The 21354-nt window shown below is 37.3% G+C and overlaps 1 protein-coding gene across 1 annotated transcript; it reads right to left on the bottom strand.

Annotated features, from left to right (window-relative positions):
- Positions 1 to 3159: 3159 nt before the first annotated feature.
- Positions 3160 to 6337, bottom strand: LOC121802810 (NAC domain-containing protein 7-like). Its single transcript, XM_042202515.1, has 4 exons — positions 6052 to 6337; positions 4781 to 4945; positions 4297 to 4568; positions 3160 to 3668 (listed from the first exon to the last, which is right to left on the bottom strand). Exons 2-4 carry the CDS (start codon positions 4938 to 4940, stop codon positions 3294 to 3296), a joined length of 807 nt encoding a protein of 268 aa, XP_042058449.1. The 5' UTR covers positions 4941 to 4945; positions 6052 to 6337; the 3' UTR covers positions 3160 to 3293.
- Positions 6338 to 21354: the final 15017 nt, after the last annotated feature.

The following is a 21354-nucleotide window of genomic DNA, read 5'->3' on the forward strand; positions in this document are numbered from 1 at the left end:
TCTCTCCTTCGTTCTTCCTAAATCGGAATCTCTCTCTTCTTCTCTCCGGCGCTCAACGTCATCGCGTCTTTCTCTCTCTGCTCGCTCCTCCATAAATCGTCGTCATCGTGTGTTTCTCCGCATTGCTTGTGTCCTAGATCAAAACCGTCGCCGTCCATCATTGTTGTCGCCATCAACCCTCATTCCTTTCAGTCCTCCTCATCTCTCTCTCAATTTTCTTTCTCGGCGGTCCGGCGTTGTTATCTCCGCCGACGCGGTCGCTGTTGCCGGAAGATGGTTTCGCTCCCGTCGTCTCTGCCTGCTCGTTGTCAGTCGAGTAGTATTGCTGCTCCATGACCTCATCGCCGCTGCTCTTGCCTCGGTCCAACCCATTGTCATCCTCTCTCCATTTCCCAGCTCAACCATCAAATCCCTCTCTTCTCTCCCTCTTTCTTAATCAATCTTACTCAAATTCATATCTTTCTCTAATAAATTTCTGTAACCTTAACTGTCCGCCGTTGCTCAACAATTCAATCTCTCTCCCCTTTAAATATCCGCCGCGGTGCTGCCTTACGTGTAGAGATGTTTGTGGTCGATTTTGGAACTTCTTAGCATTTTATTAATTTTATATTTAATTTTGTTTAATTAATTATGCATTAGTATATTAATTAAGTTTAAAAAATCATTAATTAGGCGTTGACCGTTAGTTTTTGACGGAAAAGGACCACTTCGATAACGATTTCAAATGTTTAGGACCACTTCAATAACGATTTCAAATGTTCTGGACCTGATTTTTAAAAAGTGAATGTTTTGGACCGAATTCGTATTCTGGCTATATGTTTAGGAGTAATTTTGACATTTACTCTATATTATAGGAGTACTATTTATATTTAGAGCGATTTGATTTTCAATATTAGTAATGTTGCAGCTGTAAAACATAACCTAACGATTAATGATTTACATTATGAATTTTGATAGCCAAATAATGCTACTAGCGCTGTAAAATTGCATAATTAGGCATCTTCCTGAGTAAATAGGGAGTAGTATATCATAATGTGTGATTAGAATGCAGAGTTTATTTATTACTAGAAAATTAACATGTTAATTAATTAATTAATTAGTGTAGGACGAGCTTTATTTTTAACACCACACATGTACCAAATTAAGTGCACTCACAACATTATATTTTATGAGACCGAACCTGAAGCGTGAGCGAGGGAATGAGTTACAGACGGGCCCAGATATGCACATGGGCCGGGCCACTTGCACTACTTATTAGACTGTTGCAACTTGCAAGTAACATATCACATAAAATGCAAATTGTACAAAAGGAAACACCTTTTACACTTAAGAACATGCTATATACTGTATGCCATATGTCCTAGTACTACTATATATGGGAATATACGTTAATAATAATTTGGAGTAATAATTGTGACAATGCAGGCTGATCGAGAGTGATGGTGGATCATTATACAGTTTCACATGATCATTTTTTCTAGCTGTTTAATCATGTTTACTTCCACAACACACAATATATTAATCACCCCATAATCATATCACCATGCTCACTGCACACATATATATGTATAAATCTCTCTCTCCCTCTATGTATATTGGTTTGATCACAAGAAACATGCATTGACTTGAGGATTCAATGTTGGCCACTTCCCAAGATTGAGGTCAAATGAGTAGTTGGATTTGAAACCATGCATCTTTTCCAAAACATCGATTCCTATCCCCATATATATTAACACCAATATTGTCCTACTATTATTTGTCATCACCACACTTCAAAAACAAGGTGTCTTCACTGCGGCAAAGATGCAAGAAACTGCAAATTTCAAACAAGACTCCACATTTTGGTAATGGTTTATGTCCATCATCATTTCATCACACGCACACACACTCACTGTATCTATGCATATATATATATATACTTATATTGTTGGCTTCTTACACTATTCTTAGAGGTTGGACTTGATATATATTTTGGTATAGTTAGTTTGCATATACTATCAAGTAATGGAGTTATAAATTCTAAGAAATATTATCAATCCATGCAAGAAATACATTTCTAATGTAGACTGTAGTACTTAAAATCTCTTCCCCCCTACTAACTGAAAAAATTCTTTTTTCATTTGTGTAACTTAATCAAATAATGACATGATGCATAATTCTAAGTGATAGAAGATTCTCGTAAATGCAATATGAGATGTTTAATGCTACTATTGTTTTTACACTTTGTATATGCTTTAAATATGAAGCAAATTGAAAAGTTTCTATCACAATGGATTTCACTAATAATGTGTTATGTCTCTCATGTATATATAAATATATATACGGAAAGTAGGTAGAGATGCATTGGACCATTTGTATCGAATTCATCATCATCGATCTATCAATTAAACTCGATGGCTTCTAATAGTAGATCGATGAGTTTACGTATGTGTAAAGTATAAGAAAAGCTTTTGTAAAAGTTTCGAATTAACAGCTCTTCAAATAAATATACGAATCAAAGCCAAATATTCTACAAGCCTGCCCTTCTAAGTGACGTTGTTTTCGGACAGCAAAAGCAAAGAAAAGGAAATATACTGCATAATTACTTTGTATCATTGTAACACTTCCCCATTATATTATTACTAACTAGCTTTCAACTTCGACTTCTCCTTATTTATGAAGTTTAGTAGTGCCAATTCTAGTAGTAATTAACAATTAGCAAATTTTACATTCGATAATAGTACTCATTCATAACATAATACTACATATATACTAATGAAAATCATAAAATTTGGATTTGTTTGCAATTATCTAGTGAGTAAATTTTTTTGGTTAAAATCGAGAAATTATGCATGTGCGTCACCATAGGCGAGATAAATGATGTCGTCCATTTATAAAGAAAATCATGTCGTTTCATTGAAAACATCAACAATGTACACATAGGTGGCCTGTTTTTTCGCCTTAGGACAATTGCAAACAAATCAAAATGTCATTATTTTCCCGGCTCATTGTTAAAGTTGCCAGAAAAACCTAAATTTGACTAATCTTCATAATTCTTTTAAATTTCATACAAAAGGGACATATATATATTCAGAGGCATTACACAGATGACCTTGTGCAACCACAATAAAATCTTACAAGAATAACATATGTACTAAGCTTTTCCCCCACCCCTCTTAATTTGTGTTTTTAATTTAGTTTGTATATATAGGTAGTAATTACTAAGTAGTATTGCAAGATGAACAGCTATAGGTCACATTATGAGTTTAATTATTTACATTACAAGAAACAGTAAATATATAATCGCATGCACATCACTTCCACAGATCAATCTGACAAGACGACGTCGTCACATTGAATTCCCCACCCTCGTTCTCCTTGGAAAGCTCCTCGTGGCTGAGCTGCGATGCCACGAACTTGTCGAGAACTCTCCAATCCGTGACGTGAAAGTTGTGATCGAGATCCGGATTCTGAACAACTTTATTAGGGCTTTCTAGAAGGGGCAGCTGGAGGAAGTGGTCCTGGCCGTATCGCAACGGCAACGACATCTCTTTCTTGTAGTAGGACAGATTCGAAGATTCCATGAACGACACGTGGTCGTCGTACCACACGGGCGAGTCGTGCTCGCTCATTTTCTGTGTCGTCGCAATCCTCTTCTTGAAAACCCTACACACCACCCATCCTTCTTCCTGCATTATGCATTACAGTCAGCTCAAACATTAACTCACCAGACTGTCTATGTGGGCCCAAACACAATATTCATTCACCTATTTGTGCTTCAAATTTGGAGTAGTTGGGTTGAAATATTAACTGGCCCAATTTAACCGTATATATGGGCTTCTAATTTAGTCTAGTTGTGCTAAAATATTATCTATGCCGAAATAGAAAAATGACTGACTCAGACACAAGGAAAATGACTGGCCCAATACTACTCCCTCCATTCCATAGTAATGGAGGCGTTTTCATTTTGGCACGGAGATTAAGAAAAATTGTGTTAGGTGAGTTAAGTAAATGGAGAATAAAGTGGAAAATGAAAAAGGTAGAGAGATGAAGAGAGAAAAAAGTAAGAGGGAGTAAAGTAGGTGTAGAAAAATGCGTTGACTTTTACTAAAAAGGGAAATGACTCTATTACTATGGAACGTACCAAAATGACAAAATGACTCTATTACTATGGAACAGAGGGAGTATATAGTAGTACTAGCTTAAATTAGGTGTAGTTGGGATGAAACATTAACCGACCCAGCAGTATATCCTGGATCAAAACAGAAAAATAGAGGAATCAATAGATTGAGAAAATTAAACTAGCTAGTTACATACCTGAGGGGTTCCATTTTCGTCGGTTTCGAGGCGATATTCATGCATGATCCAGTCTGATTTCTGACCATTTGGAGCTCGCCCTTTGTAGAAAACTAGGGTTTTTCTCATTCCGATCAAGTCGTGCTTAGAGTAGATGGCCTTATCCCGGCCGGTTGCTTTCCAAAACCCAGCTGTCGTGGCCCGATTCGTGCGCGTTCCCGTTGGATACTTCTTGTCTTTGTGGCTGAAAAAGTACCATTCGTTTTGATCTTCTGTTCCTATTCTGCACAGCTCTACCAAAATCAACCATAACTATGTTAGATTTGGCTACATATATAAATGAGATTTTAGGTGGAACTATTTAGTGTATCAAAGTACATTAAAAAATGTAGTATTTGGTGTTTAAATGAGGACAAAAAGAAACGAATTTTTTTATGATAGATGTGAAAAGAGGTATTTTGAATTGAATGGATGGAGTGTACGTGAAGAAATGATCATATTGTACCTTGGAGATCCCATGGCTCAATTTTGTAAAGATCAACATCTTTGATGACGTCCAAGTCGATACTTCGGTTACTAATCTTCCTCCGGAGATAATAATCGACAAGTTCCTCGTCAGTCGGATGGAATCGGAAGCCCGGAGGGACGTGTGAAAACGTATTCATAATATCTGATTCAATCCGTCAAGATTAATTGTACCTCTTTCTTCTTCTTTTATCAACAAATTAAAGGTGTTTCTCTTTATTATGTGATTGTTTTAGGGTTTTACATAAAGGAAAGAATTAAAGCACATCATGTCCACCAAATATCCCTATCATCGAATAATTCAGCCTATATGGTCCAAACATTGTTCATATTATAAATTGCGCGTGACATAATTTCCTAATTTCTTTGATGTAATAATACTACGATTTTGCCGCGTATTACTAAATGTTTGTTTCGTATAAAATTAAACATATTTTTGGAGGTGTTTGGTTTTTAATGTGTACGTAAAGAAACAAAAATAAAATGAATCTTAATGAAAAATAAATGATCTTTTTTTTATTAATATCTAAATATGACATGATAAACTAGCTTACTGGTCCGAATTTCAAATTAATTTGGATGTAAAAATTGTTCGAGATTTGAAATCTAACATGATATTTCATAGTATAACTTTTAAGGCTAATTAAATGAAAAAAAATATCATAAAATTAAATGAACGTATATGTATATGGAGTATTAAGCGTGCAGTCAATGATCATGAATTCCAACAAGAAATTGCAAGGCTATAATCATCGACAACAATTTCTCAATGCAAAATGGATGGGGTGGATGCCAAATTAAATCAATACTAGTGCTTGTATCATAATGAGAAGAAAAAAAATATAGGCATGTGAGATGCATGCAAAGTTCTCATCACTCCCCTTATAATTATGTATTTCAAAAAAGAGAGCATGTAAAATCAATATCAAAATCATATTATTTCAATTATATACTCTTATTATAGTAACAAAATGCCCTCCTACAAAAAAGTGAAATTGAACTAGGTGAAAATCTAGAAATAAAACGTGAAAAATGACATACAGAAATATTACTTTCTGAAAAATCAGAAGATAAGAACCTCAAATTAATATGCAAGATATATATTATCATGAAATAATAATCATCAGCTAAAGCTAGATCACCAAGTTATTAGCTTAGCTTAGCATTAGCTTAAAGTAATGGCAATCATAAAATCAATCACAACTTTCAATTAATTTCATTTAACACACACAACTTTGAATGATTCCAAACCTTGATGAGAAGTTGAATCGGGCCGTGGCGAAGTGAAATCTCCGACGAAGAGGAGGAAGAAGTTCTCCTCGGGACTAAAACCCCTTTACACGGGTGAGCCGAGCCGGGCCGGATCCTGAGGAAAAGGGCTTCTTGAATCCTGGCTTCTTGAATCTTAACTGAGCAAGAGAGATCAAGGCTTGAAAACCCTACTTGAACAAGGGGAGAATGGAAAGAGCAAATGAGAGTTATATACTAAGGACAAAACTCTAAACTAATTTGTGGAGAGAGAGAGAGAGAAAGTGGAGCCCTAATGATGAAAGGTTATGTAGCTAACATTTATGTTGATTGTCCCTCGCTGTCAAGACTCAGCTGAATTGTTGGGAAAGTATTTTATTTGGGCGCCGGCGCAGAATTGGCCACCCGCAACTGATTGAGATTTGAGACCTATCTCAGTTCCACACAGTGGCGGATCCAGGATTTTAGATTTTGGGATACGATAAATAGTTATATCAATTTAGACTTTCAAAATTCATTTGATCTTTTAATCACAATTTATATCTGTATTTTTAATATACTTAATTATATACTATAAAAATGGAAGTTCTTATATATTTATATTTTATGGATGATTTATTTCAACTTTTGCAATATATATTATTTTTGCAAAAAATATTTCAATTATTTAAGCAAAGTTTTAGTCGTCTTTTAAAAAGTAGTAGAACAGATACAAATTTAAATCGATTAGAATGAGCAGAAATTTTAAAAATGCATTAAAATGTTTACAAGTGATCAAGAAATAATAAAGACAAAAAAATGTATTATAGAGAATCAAATAATATTTTATAAGAGAAAATTAAATACATTCGATAATTTGGATGTACAAGAAACGAAAAGATAAAATTATTACATTAGCAAAAATATTATACTACAAGAGATGTATTATAGTAAATCAAAAGGAGAAAAAAAATTAAATAGATTGGTAGAAAATTAAAAGAGAGAACAATACAAAGAAAATAAAAACCATTTATGAAATATAACATTGGAAAGAAAAAATAGTGACTGAATAAATGCATATACATTAAAAAATTAGTGATTGAACAATGGATATAAATTGAAAATAATAATGCGATGTTGTTAAGGGGAATCGATCTCGTGTCTCCCGGATGGCAAGGCAATAAGTCTACCACTAGGACACTACTCATACTTTGTTTTGGGGGTACACCTCGTACCCCTTTGTACCAACGTAGATCCGCCACTAGTTCCACATCTTCGGGTTCAGGTACATTGCTAGGTCAGTTAAAGTTACGGACCACAATTAGTGATCTGTTCTGATGTCATGATAAAAATGAAAGAGGTTCAATCTTAAAACCAATTGCTATAAAAGGGAGTAGTAGCCTAGCTATGAGACTTGTATACATTACAACAAAAAAATATTGCTAATGACGCTTTTTAATGCTATTAAGGACGCTAATTTGTGTGTTTAACTATACCATCAGGCACCAACGCTTCATAATAAAGTGTCTTTATTGCTGTTGTCCCAACTAAAATAAGGGGACACAAATAGAAACATCCTTAAAAAGTAAAAGACTATGATAATTTGTCTTCAATTTAGGGACGTTTTATTTTTCATCCTTAATTATGGTTATTTTTAAAAAAAATTCAAATGCTAGTAATAGCGTCTCAATTTTTGTTTCCTTGTAAATTTTTTTGTAGTGATAGTTGTTTTTTGTTCTTTTCTTTACACTAATGTAGTGAGTTCGCTTGTTAATTTTATATACCAACATTGATATCTTCGTCCACTATCAATAATCTTGATAGTAGGTGACTTGAATTTTGATGCAAATTTGATAAAGTAAAAGACTTGGTTATTTCTTAATTCCCTATACTTCATCGATTTGAGGATTTTTTTTTTGTCAACACTGATATCTTTGTCCACTTCTAATAGTCTTGCTAGTAATCAATTGATCAAGTTCAAATGCAAACTTGATAAATTTAAGATGTAGACAGTGATAAAAAAATGATTGACATATCATACTGAAGAATGGAGTTCACCATATTAGAGAAATAAATTACCAAAGTTAAAATGAGATAAACTTTTGGGACGAATGAAAAAAAAAACATTAGTATTTTATAGATATACATAATTTGTTTTACTCGGCTAAAGGTATGTACATGGCGGTATTTTATATGGTTACAGTGTTAAATGATACATTTATTCCTTTTTCTTTAAATGTTTGGAGTAGTTTTGTTAGATGAAGGCTTCAAAAAATTATGATATGTGTTATACAAATATGCATATTTTTAGTAACTTTTTTTTAAAGTACAATGTAACTCACTTTATTTTACTCTATCCTTAATCATTCATTTCTAATTAAATGATTGAATTAGTCATCCTCCCAAATCCCAATCCACAAAAGAACAAAAACATTCTCTGCGTTTTTAATGGTATTGGGTACTAGAACTTTAATAAATTTATTGATTATTTTATATATGTAATGTGTATAATTGTACTTAATCATTCATATGATAACTCTACCTTTTTCCTAATTGGTAAATCACACTACTTGATATCAAGAGAATTACTGTTGGCATTTTCCAATTCGTCACCAATAAAGATCCTTTTTACATTATAAATGACATCTGAAATCATTAAAGTTTCTTGGTGCTTTCGTCCTCTTTTTTTATGATTATAAATAAAAATGTGACTCAAATTTTGAACAGTAAATCTAGTGAAAGACGTCGATAACGTCGAAAACGTTTCTTAGTCGGATTAACTTTAAATTCACCTTCGACTTATGCAATAGTCTTTTAGTAAATTTTTGACTTTATATTTTATTTTCATTATTTCGTTTTATTTCATTTTGTGTTCTGAGTTTTCAAACCACTTATAAATTGAGAATTTTATTAGTAAGTTTTAATTTTGTTAAAAAAAATCAAATTAAGAAACAAGGACTTTTGTATTTTAATTTCTATGTCAGTTTGATTATTTTTGTGACACATTTATATCAAAGAAGCCTGCTTATGCACGAAGATCATTCAAGAAGATATATTGAGGTTAAAAAGACTCAACCAATAGGAAACATTCTATTCCAAGACTTCAATAAGACACCCAAAAGGGCCAATAAACTATTGATTGGTCTCTTGTAGTAATAAATTTCCTACTAGTTCTTTTTGTGGTGTTTTGATGACTGCAAACTAGAATATGTAGTAAAACTCATGTGTCAAAATGGAGGAAAATGGACCCTATCAACCCTAGACATCTATTTTAAAATTTGTCCCTACCAAATTCTTGTCCATCACTAATTAGCCAACAATATGGGATCCAAATGCGCACGGTGCATACTTGATCTGTTTGGGGATATTTCATTTTTTTAAAATAAGTGCGGTGTTTGTTATGTGAATCATTGTAATTAATTCTTGCCGTATCTTTCATTTATTGAGAGGGTTGTTAGCTTGTTAACTTTCTCAATTATTACCACCATCATTGTCCCACCCATCTCTTCCCCTCAAATCCATATATAAGTCATCTTTTTTCTACACTTTGGATTTAATTTGTCACACAATTTAATGTCACATAGATTGTATTGACATTTCATTGTGATTAAAAAGAATTATATATATATGCACTATAGTTGATCATATTGATGTTATTGCAATATATAGTACTACTACGTACTACATGTCGATTTGGATGATAAAAAGGACTAAAAACAGTTAACAAAGATAGACAGATCCTAAAACACAGACAAAATAAAATCAAAACACAAAAGTACAACATAAACCAACTTCTTAGGTTATCCTAATAAATACAAAATCACTAATGAAGCCAAGAAACAACAAAATCACAACGAGCTCAAGAAGTCCATTCTTTTCATGTATATATCCCCTCTCATTCTTATCATTTTCGTATATTGTTGAAGTTAACAAGCTATATCGTCTAGACACCCTCCTCTAATGGATCAATCTATGTATAAATAGTGAGCTAATTAATTGAAGTGTGATTATAACTAGATGACTTTCTTAATTAGTCCTTCATCCTAATTACGTTGGTTTAATAATTTCATAAATGGCAACAATAAGAGAAAAAAGAAAAAGCCACAAAGAAAAGAAAGTTCAAATACAAAAGCTTTTACTGACTTAGGGCTCGTGTAAGATAGTAATTTTTAAACTTTTGGTATTGAAAATTCCTTTGCACTTTGCACGATAGTATATAGTATCATATTGAACAAGTGGAATATGGATACTCATATATTTGCATGACATGATTGAAGTTACCAGCAGCTTCTTGCTCGTGAACAATACGCCTTCCTCTCCACCACCGACTCTCATCATTATTTGTGTTGTACCCCCTTATGTCTGCTGCATACAAATCCACCAAGTTTCAAAATATTCTCATTCATATATTATTCAATTTTTAAAATCATTCCAAAAATGATTAACATTGAATTTTCTCTTATCTCACTTCAAAAAATATAATCGCCCATATCGACGATGTTACGTTTTTCAACCGAAAGACAATATTTTCTTTATAAATAAACGATATCATATATATATGCTTTCTTGACTGCCATCGCTCATATGAGATACTGTTTTTTCAAAAAATCCATCGTGGGTTGCGAATAAAATTCAAACTACATAATCTTTCTGACTAATTTTTAAAGTTACAGGGAAACCAAAATTTGTCAGCATATATATATGCTCTAATTTATCTAAAAGGTTAGTAAAGTATCATAACAACGTTGTTCGAGGCATATATCTTTTCTCCACAAACGGGATTTAACTAACTATGAAAGGTGGAAATAGAAAATTGTGACATTTGGTGGTTGTGGACTTGTGGTGGAAACAAAAGAGGGCCCAAATTGATCAAATGTAGATTCAATAATCACTAGATTAATTAATTAATTACCACTTTAGTGGTCCGGCGTGACATTTTCTCTGCATCTTCGGATTCAATTAAGTCTGTCTTATTGGTAATTAATTACTCTAATTAAACATCATATGACATATCCCTTTAATCACCTTTATAGATTCAAATATAGTAGTAATTGATAACTCTGACATGGAATTAACTAGAGGAACGCTGATCACTAAATTAACACAAAAATTTCTCCCACTAAAATCATAACAAAGTGGAGAAGTTCATGTAAACAATTTATGTTTTAACTAAAAGATTAAATAGTCGAAAGCTCTAAGAATATTAATTTTTTAATGTAACAACTTCGAAATTTGTAAAATACTAGTAGTATTTAGTTTTTAAATGTAACCACTTCCAAATTTGTAAAAATAAACTTAACCAATTAGGGTCGCGTTAAAGATAGAACCATTCTTAAGTGTAGAACCTAGAACTCTACATATTTTATTCATTGGATGAGGAAAAAATGATGGTCAAGATTAAAAATCATACATATTAGACTATGTTTTCACGACATTCCGGACTCAACATGTGAAAAAACTCACATGTTGATGGAAGAATGAATGAAACGAAGAAGAGTCCATGCATGCTTTATTTTTTCACTTCTCTGCATTCACCCATTAATAATAGTTTTGGTTGTAATGGGAAGTTGTTTTGCAAATCAACACCATTGGATTAAAAGATCTAACGACCTCCGTTTGGCATTTGTTCTACGTTTAAGAATGGTTCTACGTTTAAGAATGGTTCTATCTTGATCACAATCCTAACCAATTAATTCCATCTACACATGATTGCTTTCCCACTAACGATTTAAATGATTATTGCGCTCTAAAAGTCTAAATGTCATGAGGAGTTCGAAGTCAGGCCACTCACGTTGCGTCGATCTCTATTTTACAATTAATAAATCATTACGAATTATTTGAAGGGTTCAAATGAAAATAATAATTATAAAATATTAATAATAGTAACAAACATTCGTAATCTTGTATTTCTAATAACACGACAACCAGGTGCAAGATGTGTGTTCAGATCATCTAACTTTTAGGGGCACTACTCCTATAATATAATCAAGAACTTAATGTATAGGAGTTTTGAATAAAAAAATAACAATAAATTGTTAATTATATTAGTAACTCGTTTTAAAATTATCACTTATTAATATCGCACAACTAAGAACAAAATTAATTATAAACAAATATAGAAGATTGTACTATGACATATAAAAAATTAACTATTCATAATTACTTAGATAAAATGATTAAAGCTCCATGTAAAAGAAAAAATCAATAACTGTTATATTTCGATAAAATGAATAAATTAATGATTATATTCGAAAAATCGATATATAAATAGAAATAGATGGAACGGGAATACGGGATGACGACATTGTCCCCGTAGTAACGGATTGGCAGAGGATAGACGGCGTTACAGGATGAGGGACAGCTTCTGATTGGATAGATTTTACGTCAACCAATAGTCCGTACTAAAACGGTGTACCTACTCCAATCTGTGTTCTCCTGCATACATGGAACCTTTTTTCCCTGCGGGTAGGCCCACTGCTTTTGCTTTGGGTGCTTCCTAAGTCAAGAACTAAAAAGACAATATTGCCCTATATACCACGATATTATACTCTTTCCGTCTCTATCTAGCTGAGCCGTAGTATTTCTTTTGTGTTGTCTCAGTGTAGTTTAATCATTTTTTGACAAAAAGCAAACTGATTTTTTCTCTCTTATTTCGATAAAATGAATTAAAATTTATTATGCACTCCCTCCATCCACCATTAAATGTCATATGGAAGGTCTTGGGAAGAGATCGAAAACACGGATAGAATGCGGATCAAGTTATATGGAATGATAACTAAACCGATTGGATCAGTTAGCAAATGTCGTTGCCACTTAATCAATGCACTCTAGCTCTCGCCCTTTCTGCCTTGCCAAAGTAATTTATAACTCCCAATTTTGCACAACTTTAACAGTAAAGCGGCAAGTTCGGGGTCGATCCCACAGGGAAGTTGGTGTGTCGAGTGTGTGAGTACTGAACAGGGGGGGTTAGCTGCTGCCACGCTTTAACTTTGGGAGTTTTAACTACTGATTTTACTCTAGGCAGAATTTAAACTAGCTAACTTGCACAAGGTAAATTTAACTACTTGATCAAGTGACTTGCAGGTGAGAACAGAAAAGTAAATGTGCGGTTTAAAGGAGTAGGTAACTTTGATTAAACTAAAGAGACGATTACAACATGAGATTAAACTAAGCTAACACTTCAGAATTAAACTAAGCTAACACTTCAAGATTGCTCAGTTTAAAAACCACTGGTGGATTCGCTCAGTCACTTAATCCTCACCAGAGATGTTAGGATTGTTCACTCGGTGTTGCCACAAATTTAATACTTTGAATCGTACTGCACAAGATAGTTCTTTAAGGTCTTTGTTTCGGGTTGTAACGGGGTTTAGGAGTAGTAACTTGTTAGGGTAGGGTCCTAGGGGTTCTAAGGTCTTTTTCCGCTTGATGCTCCTTCTCGGTCAATGTTGACCCTTAGCCTTATAACTTTCGGCTTTATTTTATTTTTTCCTGGGTCAGGTTGCCCCTTTCTTTTCTTAAACCTTTTCTCCATTTTTTTGTATGGTCAACCTGATTGTCTAACTTGATCAACCCGGCTACCTTTTATTTTGTTTATTCTATTGCTATCTCGTTTTCTTCCCTTGATAAATTTCATCTCCTTGACCCTCTTTCCTCATGTGATACGAAAATTTTGGCTTTACGGCTTCAAAGAATGGGTAAGAGTGTATGGGCTCAAAGTGGCTAACTAAGGGGTGCCTTTAGCAATGAGGCGGGTTCGTGGAACGGAGAAAGAAAAACGGCTCAAATGGTTAAATCCTAATGCCTTTAGTCCTCACTACTTGTGCAATTTTCATCTCAATATTAAAAGTTAGCCTCTCGTAATTTTTCTTTTGTAAAGATTAGTAGAAAGTGTTCTACTTTCGGCTTATAACTCACATATAGAGATGCTTCAAAGTTGGTTTAGAAATTGAGCGATTCCATCATACTTGCGTCATTCAAATTGATCAAGTTTTTGCGATCAAGTTTTACATGTGAGCGTGCTGAATCCTTTCTCTAACTCTCCCACGAAGTAATCAAGTCTTTCATCTATCCGATTTCATGCATATTACCTATCTTATTGCTATCTAAAATTTGTTATTTTTGAAAAAAATTTAGCATGTATGAATTTTCTGTGACTAACCCGTCCCCCCTCCCCACTGCATATGAACTCGTCCTTGAGGGACTGGGTGCAGTGGAAAGAAGGGTTAGGTACAGACAATTTGCACAAGAACGAACAAGGGAAACTTCTCACACTTACACCAAGCATTGGGCTAAGTGTGAGGCAGTGCCAACAATCAAAACATGCTAAGGAACACAAAACACTTAAACAAAATGGAAGACAATTTTCCAAATACTTCTCACACTTAGTCCCGACTTAGGACTAAGTGTGAGAATGGAGTCAAAACAAAATTTGCACAAAGAAACATAGTCGAGGGTGATACTGTTGACTTCTGGATGGTTGGATCAGGGGGTGTTGTATGCCTTCCTTATAGCCTCCATTTCACAGGCCTTCCTTATTGCTTCCATGGTTATTACTTTTGTTGGAGCTCCTCCTCTTTGGACTTTTTATTCTTTTTCTCCTTGGGAGGGGAAGACTTATGCTGGCGGCGTTAGTGGACCTTCACACCTTGATGGGTATGGTGGTCCTTCTTCGGAGGAGGAAGAACACTTCCTTCCTCTGCTCTCATTTGGCTGCCTCCCACAGTCTTGCTTGCTTCTGCGGCTGGCATGGTCCCTCGGTCCACTTGTCTCTTCTCATCCACCTCCTGCCTTGAACCCTCAGCTTCAAGAAGGAGTTGGTTCGGGGTCTGGTGACGCGTCTTTTTCGGGATGGAGTAAACCTCTATAGTCAAAGAAATGTTACATTCTGTCTCCTTTCGTTGCCATAGGGGATTACTAGGAAGAGGCACCCCTTCGTGAAGGTACACAAGGTCCCTGCCACTGGGTAGTGACTTGGTGTCCTGAGCAATCATACTCTCCGTCGGTGGCGGCGTAGAGAAGTCCCTTCGCCGAGAAATTGTTTGGTGAACCTTGATGGCGATGTGCCTTTCCACGGGGTCAGCGCCGACGGGGAAACTTCTGAGTAAGAAACCCACACGCCTCATGTCAGTCGGGCTCATAACTGGGAGTGGGCCGATGACCTCATGAGGTAATGAAGGGGTTCTGGTTGTCGGTGGGTTGGGCGGTAACAAGGGTCTCTGATTATCACTGTTGATGACGTCTCCTGAAGAAAACGAGGAAGTACTGGAAACCACGAGTTGATTGTCCTTCATCTCTTTGGATTATGTTTGTAGGTGATTCGCATTGGAGAGAAATAGATAAGGATAGTAGAGAGGTAGCTGATGGAAAGTGAGATCCGAAAGACCCCATTTTATGCTTGAGCTCTGACTGTCAAGATTCCCTTCTATCGAAGTCTCTGCGACCCTTCGCATACCGGCGCGCCTTTTTAGAGTGCCAGGTGGCAAAGCTTCCCCGACGCGCTTCGTTCCTCTCTCTTCGAGGTGTCTTTTCATTTCAACAGTTGGCGCCGCCTGACACTCATCTACTTACTGCACACGTCTTATCATCTCCTGTTTTTAATCAACTCAATCCATGCACCACTAATTAAACTCAACTTGCACTGATCACGTGGGCCATGACATTTCACATAATCCTACTTGATCAATTTCTTGCCTTTACTTCCGACTTTTGATTTAAATAAAACTAAACCTACCAAAGACTATTTACACTAACAAGGGGCTGACCGAATTTCCTTGGAATGTTACTTGATCAGATTAGGAAATTTAGACATTATCGATTGATCAAGCAGACTATCCATAAATACTCGATCACTCCTTTTACCTGTCTACTGGCGCGAGCTAGGCGTTGGCAGAGGATAGACAGCGTTACAGGATGAGGGACAACTTCTGATTGGATAGATTTTACGTCAACCAATAGTCCGTACTAAAACGGTGTACCTACTCCAATCTGTGTTCTCCTGCATACATGGAACCTTTTTTCCCTGCGGGTAGGCCCACTGCTTTTGCTTTGGGTGCTTCCTAAGTCAAGAACTAAAAAGACAATATTGCCCTATTTACCACAATATTATACTCTTTCCGTCTCTATCTAGTTGAGTCGTAGTATTTCTTTTGTGTTGTCTCACTGTAGTTTAATCATTTTTTTGACAAAAAGCAAACTGATTTTTTCTCTCTTATTTCGATAAAATGAATTAAAATTTATTATGCACTCCCTCCATCCACCATTAAATGTCATACTTTGACTCAGCATGAATTTTAATAAATATAATAAAAAGTGAGTTGAAAAAGTTAATGAAATGTGGATCCTACTTTTATATAATATTAATTTTTAGAATAAAATGTGAGTAGAATGAGTTAGTGGAATGTGATATTCATTATCAAAAGTAGTAAAAAGTAAATTGTGTCAATTAATTGAGGATGGACGAAAATGGAAAATTGGTGCCAATTAAATGGGACGAAGAAGTCTGAGTATGACATATACTAAAAAATCAGTTTGATATTGATATAAATGTTTGAAGATGCCCTTTGAAAAATGAGTTAATTGCTTGAAAACTTTGGAATTTGGTTGAATTCTAATACGATCCATAACTTTTAAATCAGTCGAAAATATCAAAGTTTGGATTTTTTTCACAATACCTACATGGCAAAAAAATATGGTCACATACGTATATTACTATGTTTTTTAATCAAATTGACATCAGTTTTTCTTTAAGACTAGACAATATCTCAAAACTAATCGACGGTGACATCCAAGATTTTTCACGTATCAAATTAGATACAATTCTAAAAAAATTAGCATAATAATAATTGCAAGAAAATCCAAAATTAATACTAGTTTTTAATCAGAATTTTCCCCTAAAAATCAAGAACAATTTTCTCATTTATTTTTGTGACCATGATTACATGAACTATCGACCTCTGTATTATTCAAAAGAGAACTGTTTATTCACTAAGTCTTTTATCTTAAGTATAAGGACTTTCACCCTTACCACTTTATATAGTGTAGATATGATTATACTATGTGAAATAAATTGAGGGCGATAATATACCGAAAAAGATCAATGGTCAAATGGAGAATATCGTGCAACAATTTCATTGGCGATGCACACTGATGATTCCGCGAATTTTTGATGATGATAAATGCTCGTAAAAATAAATTACGACACAGAGAATTTTACGTGGTTCGATTTACTGAGGTAAATCTACGTCCACGGGGAGAAATGGGGGCAGGTTTGTATTGCTTGATCTGCGAATTACAGCTTACAACACAGACTTGCTATATGATTATTTCTCTAGAGAGATTCTAACCCTTTTCTATCAGATCTAAGTTCTATTTATACATTGAACTAAGATCGTGGCTTACATCATCACTCTAGGTCGTGGAGGTCGTGTAGGTCATGGCCTAAGATCGTGGCCTGAGTTGACGCCACGTGGTAGTGGGTGTGTTGGAAGTTGTGGAAATCCTGCATGGGTCCACTAACTCCTTGTTCGGTCGAATACTGAGACCGAACTGCTTTGGTTGCCGATCTGAGAGTAGAGCTTGATGCCGACCTGAGAGCAGAGCTTGATTGGTTGGCTTTTACCGAGCTGTAGGCTGAGGCCGAACTCTTTGGTAATGCCGAACTCCTCCGAACTCTTTGGTAATGCCGAACTCATACTCTTCCTTGGGCTTTGGGCTGATGGGCCGTCACTGCTGTTGGGCTTGTTTAGTTCGTACCCCATCACTACCCCCCCCGAAAGACGAAGTGAATCACTTCGGCGAAGCGAGTCACTTCGGCATTCTGGATAAAGGTACGGGGGAGGCTGACGTCAGGGGACGTGCCTTGCATGTGACTGCATTAAATGCGACAGTAAAATCCGGCCGTTGAATCCTGAAAAGGTGGGATTCGAAACGGTGCGATGATTTTGAAATCTTCGCCGAATCTGATAAATATGCTCTTTCTTCCTCATTTGAACACCTTTGCTGTTGCGTCTTCTATACTCTCTCTTTCTCGAGAAATTTTCTTCCGCTTTCAAGAGCTTCTTCAGACTTTCTTCACTTTCAAAAAGTAAGAACCATGTCTTCTTCTTCTTCTGAGTCAGGTAGCGGTAGGAAAGGGGATAAGGGGTCCTCTAGCCGGAAAGAATCCGGGGAGAAGACCGTAGAGTATTTTCACAGTATCTTGAGTAAGGATACTGTGATATCTCTACACGAAAAGTATTTTTTACCTGGGGGGAAGGCGGTGGTTCCCGACGATGATCATAGGGCTAACGACCCGCCGGAGGGTTATGCCACCGTTTACGAAGCCTGCTTAGAATGCGGGCTTCGTTTTCCTCTTCCCCCACCTTTTGTAGAGCTTCTTGATTTTTTTCAACTCCCTTTAGGTCAGGTGACTCCGAACTCTTGGAGGCACTTATCGGCTTTTGCTGCCGAACTGCGTAGGCTAGATAAGGATCTGTCTCTGAGGGCGATCCTTAATTTTTTCCAGTTTAAAAGGAAGGGATCTTGGTTTTACTTGATCCCCTTACAGCCTTTTAGGGCCTTCTGCAAAACCAAGTGGCCGAAATGGCAAAACCGTTTCTTTTTTTATAATAGGACTTCGGCTCCGGGCTTTCCTTGGAGAAGGCCGAAGTCCGTGATTCCCCATCCTCGGTTAGAACCGTTGGCCGAGCTCGAGGGCGAGCTCAATAAGATTCCTATGATTAGGAAACAGTATTCGGAAACTGAGCTCGTCAAGGGCGACCTCGTGTTCAATATCTCGTCTTCGGACGAAGAGGCCGAGGGTGAGGATTTCTCTCTATCTTTATGCTCTACTGCTTTAACGAAGAAAACTAACCTTGTTTTCTTGCTTTTTGGCAGTGTTCATGCTGAATAAGGCTATCCGAAAGTCCTCCGAGCTTGAGGAGCCGGAGAAAGAGAAGGCTACCAGCTCGGCGCCTGATGCCGAGAAGAATCCGAAGAGGCAAAAGACCTCTTCGGGTCCAAAGAAGCCGGAGTCGACTTCGGCAAGTAGGAAGGGGAGGACCCAGAAGCCCCCGAGAGCGCCAGAGAAAGACGTGGTCTTGGCGCCTCCTTCGGAGCATATCTGTGAGCCATTTTTATGGCCCACGGACTTCGCCGAGGTGAATTGTCTTCTTGATTCTTTGGCCTGGCTTCTGTCCTGTATTTTTGGTGCCCTCTGTTGACTTTTTTCCTTATCCATTTTCAGAGGAACGATATGCTCTCCAAGCTCGTCGCCGTCGAACTCTCCAAAGCGTCCAATGACTATGCCGAGATGCAGAGGAAGTTGGCGGCTGCTTGTCATCGGGCCGAACAGGCTGAGGCTAAATTTGAGAAGGCCAGAGCTGCTAGGATTTCGGCCCAGGATGAAGCTCAGTTTGCCAAAAACCAGCTCGTCATCCAGCGAGAGCAGGCGAAGCGGAGCGATGCTGCTGCCGTGGTTGCCCAAGGGGAGGCTCTCCGTGTTTACACGGAGAAACTCTTTTTGAGCAGCCAGTTCTCGGCCTTTGTCGGTAGCCTGGTAAGGCTAATTGCCGATAAGGGCGAGCAGGGGGCCGATGTCGTGCTGCCTCTGTACAGCCGAGAGATAGCAGCTCGGCTTCAGAATCTGCCGCTCCTTGAGGAGCTCGCTTCATCCTCGGTCCTGCTTTCTGCAGACCGAGTCCGGAGTTGTCGAGCTGATCGGGACGAGAACCTGGAGGCTATCTTTGCCTCCGTGGGACCCGTTTCACCCGCTTCGACTTACAACGGAGAGGGTGAGGCCGAGCCGCTGGAGCGGGAGGCCGAAGTCGAGCGAGTCGGGCATCCGGAGAAGGAAGCCGATCAGGAGACGCAGCAGATCGGCTACGGTGGCGCCGAGCAGGCTGAGGAGAGCAAGGAGGCAGAGGCTGAAGCTGAAGCAGATAAGGAGAAGGAAGCTGAACCTCACCGAGAAGGTGGAGACGAAGCTAGCGAAGTATGATTTCGTCTCCCTTCTCTTAGTTTAGTTTCTTCCTTTATGTAAAATGGCCTTGAAGCCCTCCTTGTATAGAAAAATTTTTTTTCTTATGAATGAAAAAATTCTTCTTTCTGCTCTTGTGTCTTCGTATAGCCTTTCGTACTCTCTTACTCCTGTTGTGGTTTACTACCTGCTCGGTAAGCTGAAATGCCGAACTGACGTAGCTGCTTTGTATTCTTAACTCTCAAGGAGCTGGAGGTACTTCACTGGAAGCGGCTGTACTCTTCGGCTTTAGACGAAGCTGAGAAAAGAGCTATAGCCGATCAGACGAAGAATGACGAGCTTCTGGCTCGTTTAGTGAAGCTGGATGCCGATAATAAGGACTTAGAGTCCGATAAGAATGATCTGGAGGCCGAGCTGAACACGACCATTGCTGAGAGGACTGCGTACGAGGATTACATCCGTGTGCGCGGGGGAATGACCATATCAGATGTTCAGAGTCGAGTTGACGAACTGTGGGAGGAATATAATGTACTCCGGAGGAACAATGCGCTGGAGAGCTCGGCTTGCCAACAAGTCGTGACATCATTGCGGCGCTGGGCTTCTCGGTACAACATTGTTCTTTCTCGGCGCCCCTCCATAGAAAGATTCCTTCGGCATATCGTGCCAACAGATGCTCGCACTCCAGATCAAACCTTTGATTCACTTGCTCAAAACCGTACTCCAAGTCAGCAACGAACTCTGGAACAGCCGGAAACGTCAAGACGAGAACAGGCTGAAGTTCGTAGAGGAGCTGTGATTATGAGTGAGCAAGATCAACAAATGCTTCGTGAAGAGACTCTTCGCCGCCGAGGTGCTAGGGCTTCCCGGGCTCAGAGAAGAGGTGGCAGGTCGATTAGAGCATCTCGTCGACCTGCTTATTCTGCAGCTGCCTGGAACGCCCGAACTCAGCTTCACGAGGATTTTGTGAATAGATGGCTCAACTTTAGCAACCCTGGACAGTAGAATAGTCCTTTGTAATAGCGTAACGCCATCTTGTAGGGTAGCGGAGTTGTGTGCCGAACAAGATTTGAAAATGAAATTTTGTTTTTGTTTTCGCTTCTAACACTGTGTATTTACAGCTTAGCGAAAAAAATTTCATCGTACTTGTCCTCGGTCTTATGAAGTAAACTTCTTTGACCGGACTTGTCTTTGGTCTGATGAAATAAACATCTTTGACCGGACTCGTCTTTGGTCTGATGAAATAAACATCTTTGACCGGACTCGTCTTTGGTCTGATGAAATAAACATCTTTGACCGGACTCGTCTTTGGTCTGATGAAATAAACATCTTTGACCGGACTCGTCTTTGGTCTGATGAAATAAACATCTTTGACC

The sequence above is a fragment of the Salvia splendens genome, chromosome 5, assembly GCF_004379255.2.
Source record: "Salvia splendens isolate huo1 chromosome 5, SspV2, whole genome shotgun sequence".
Taxonomy (NCBI): Eukaryota; Viridiplantae; Streptophyta; class Magnoliopsida; order Lamiales; family Lamiaceae; genus Salvia; species Salvia splendens.

What these genes read in the sequence shown, in the direction of transcription:
- LOC121802810 (XM_042202515.1), bottom strand. Translation starts at nt 4,940, where the DNA reads ATGAATACGTTTTCACACGTCCCTCCGGGCTTCCGATTCCATCCGACT. An exon ending in TGAGCCATGGGATCTCCAAG is followed by an intron (nt 4,569 to 4,780) that starts GTACAATATGAT and finishes TGATTTTGGTAG; the next exon opens with AGCTGTGCAGAATAGGAACA. An exon ending in ACGAAAATGGAACCCCTCAG is followed by an intron (nt 3,669 to 4,296) that starts GTATGTAACTAG and finishes TGCATAATGCAG; the next exon opens with GAAGAAGGATGGGTGGTGTG.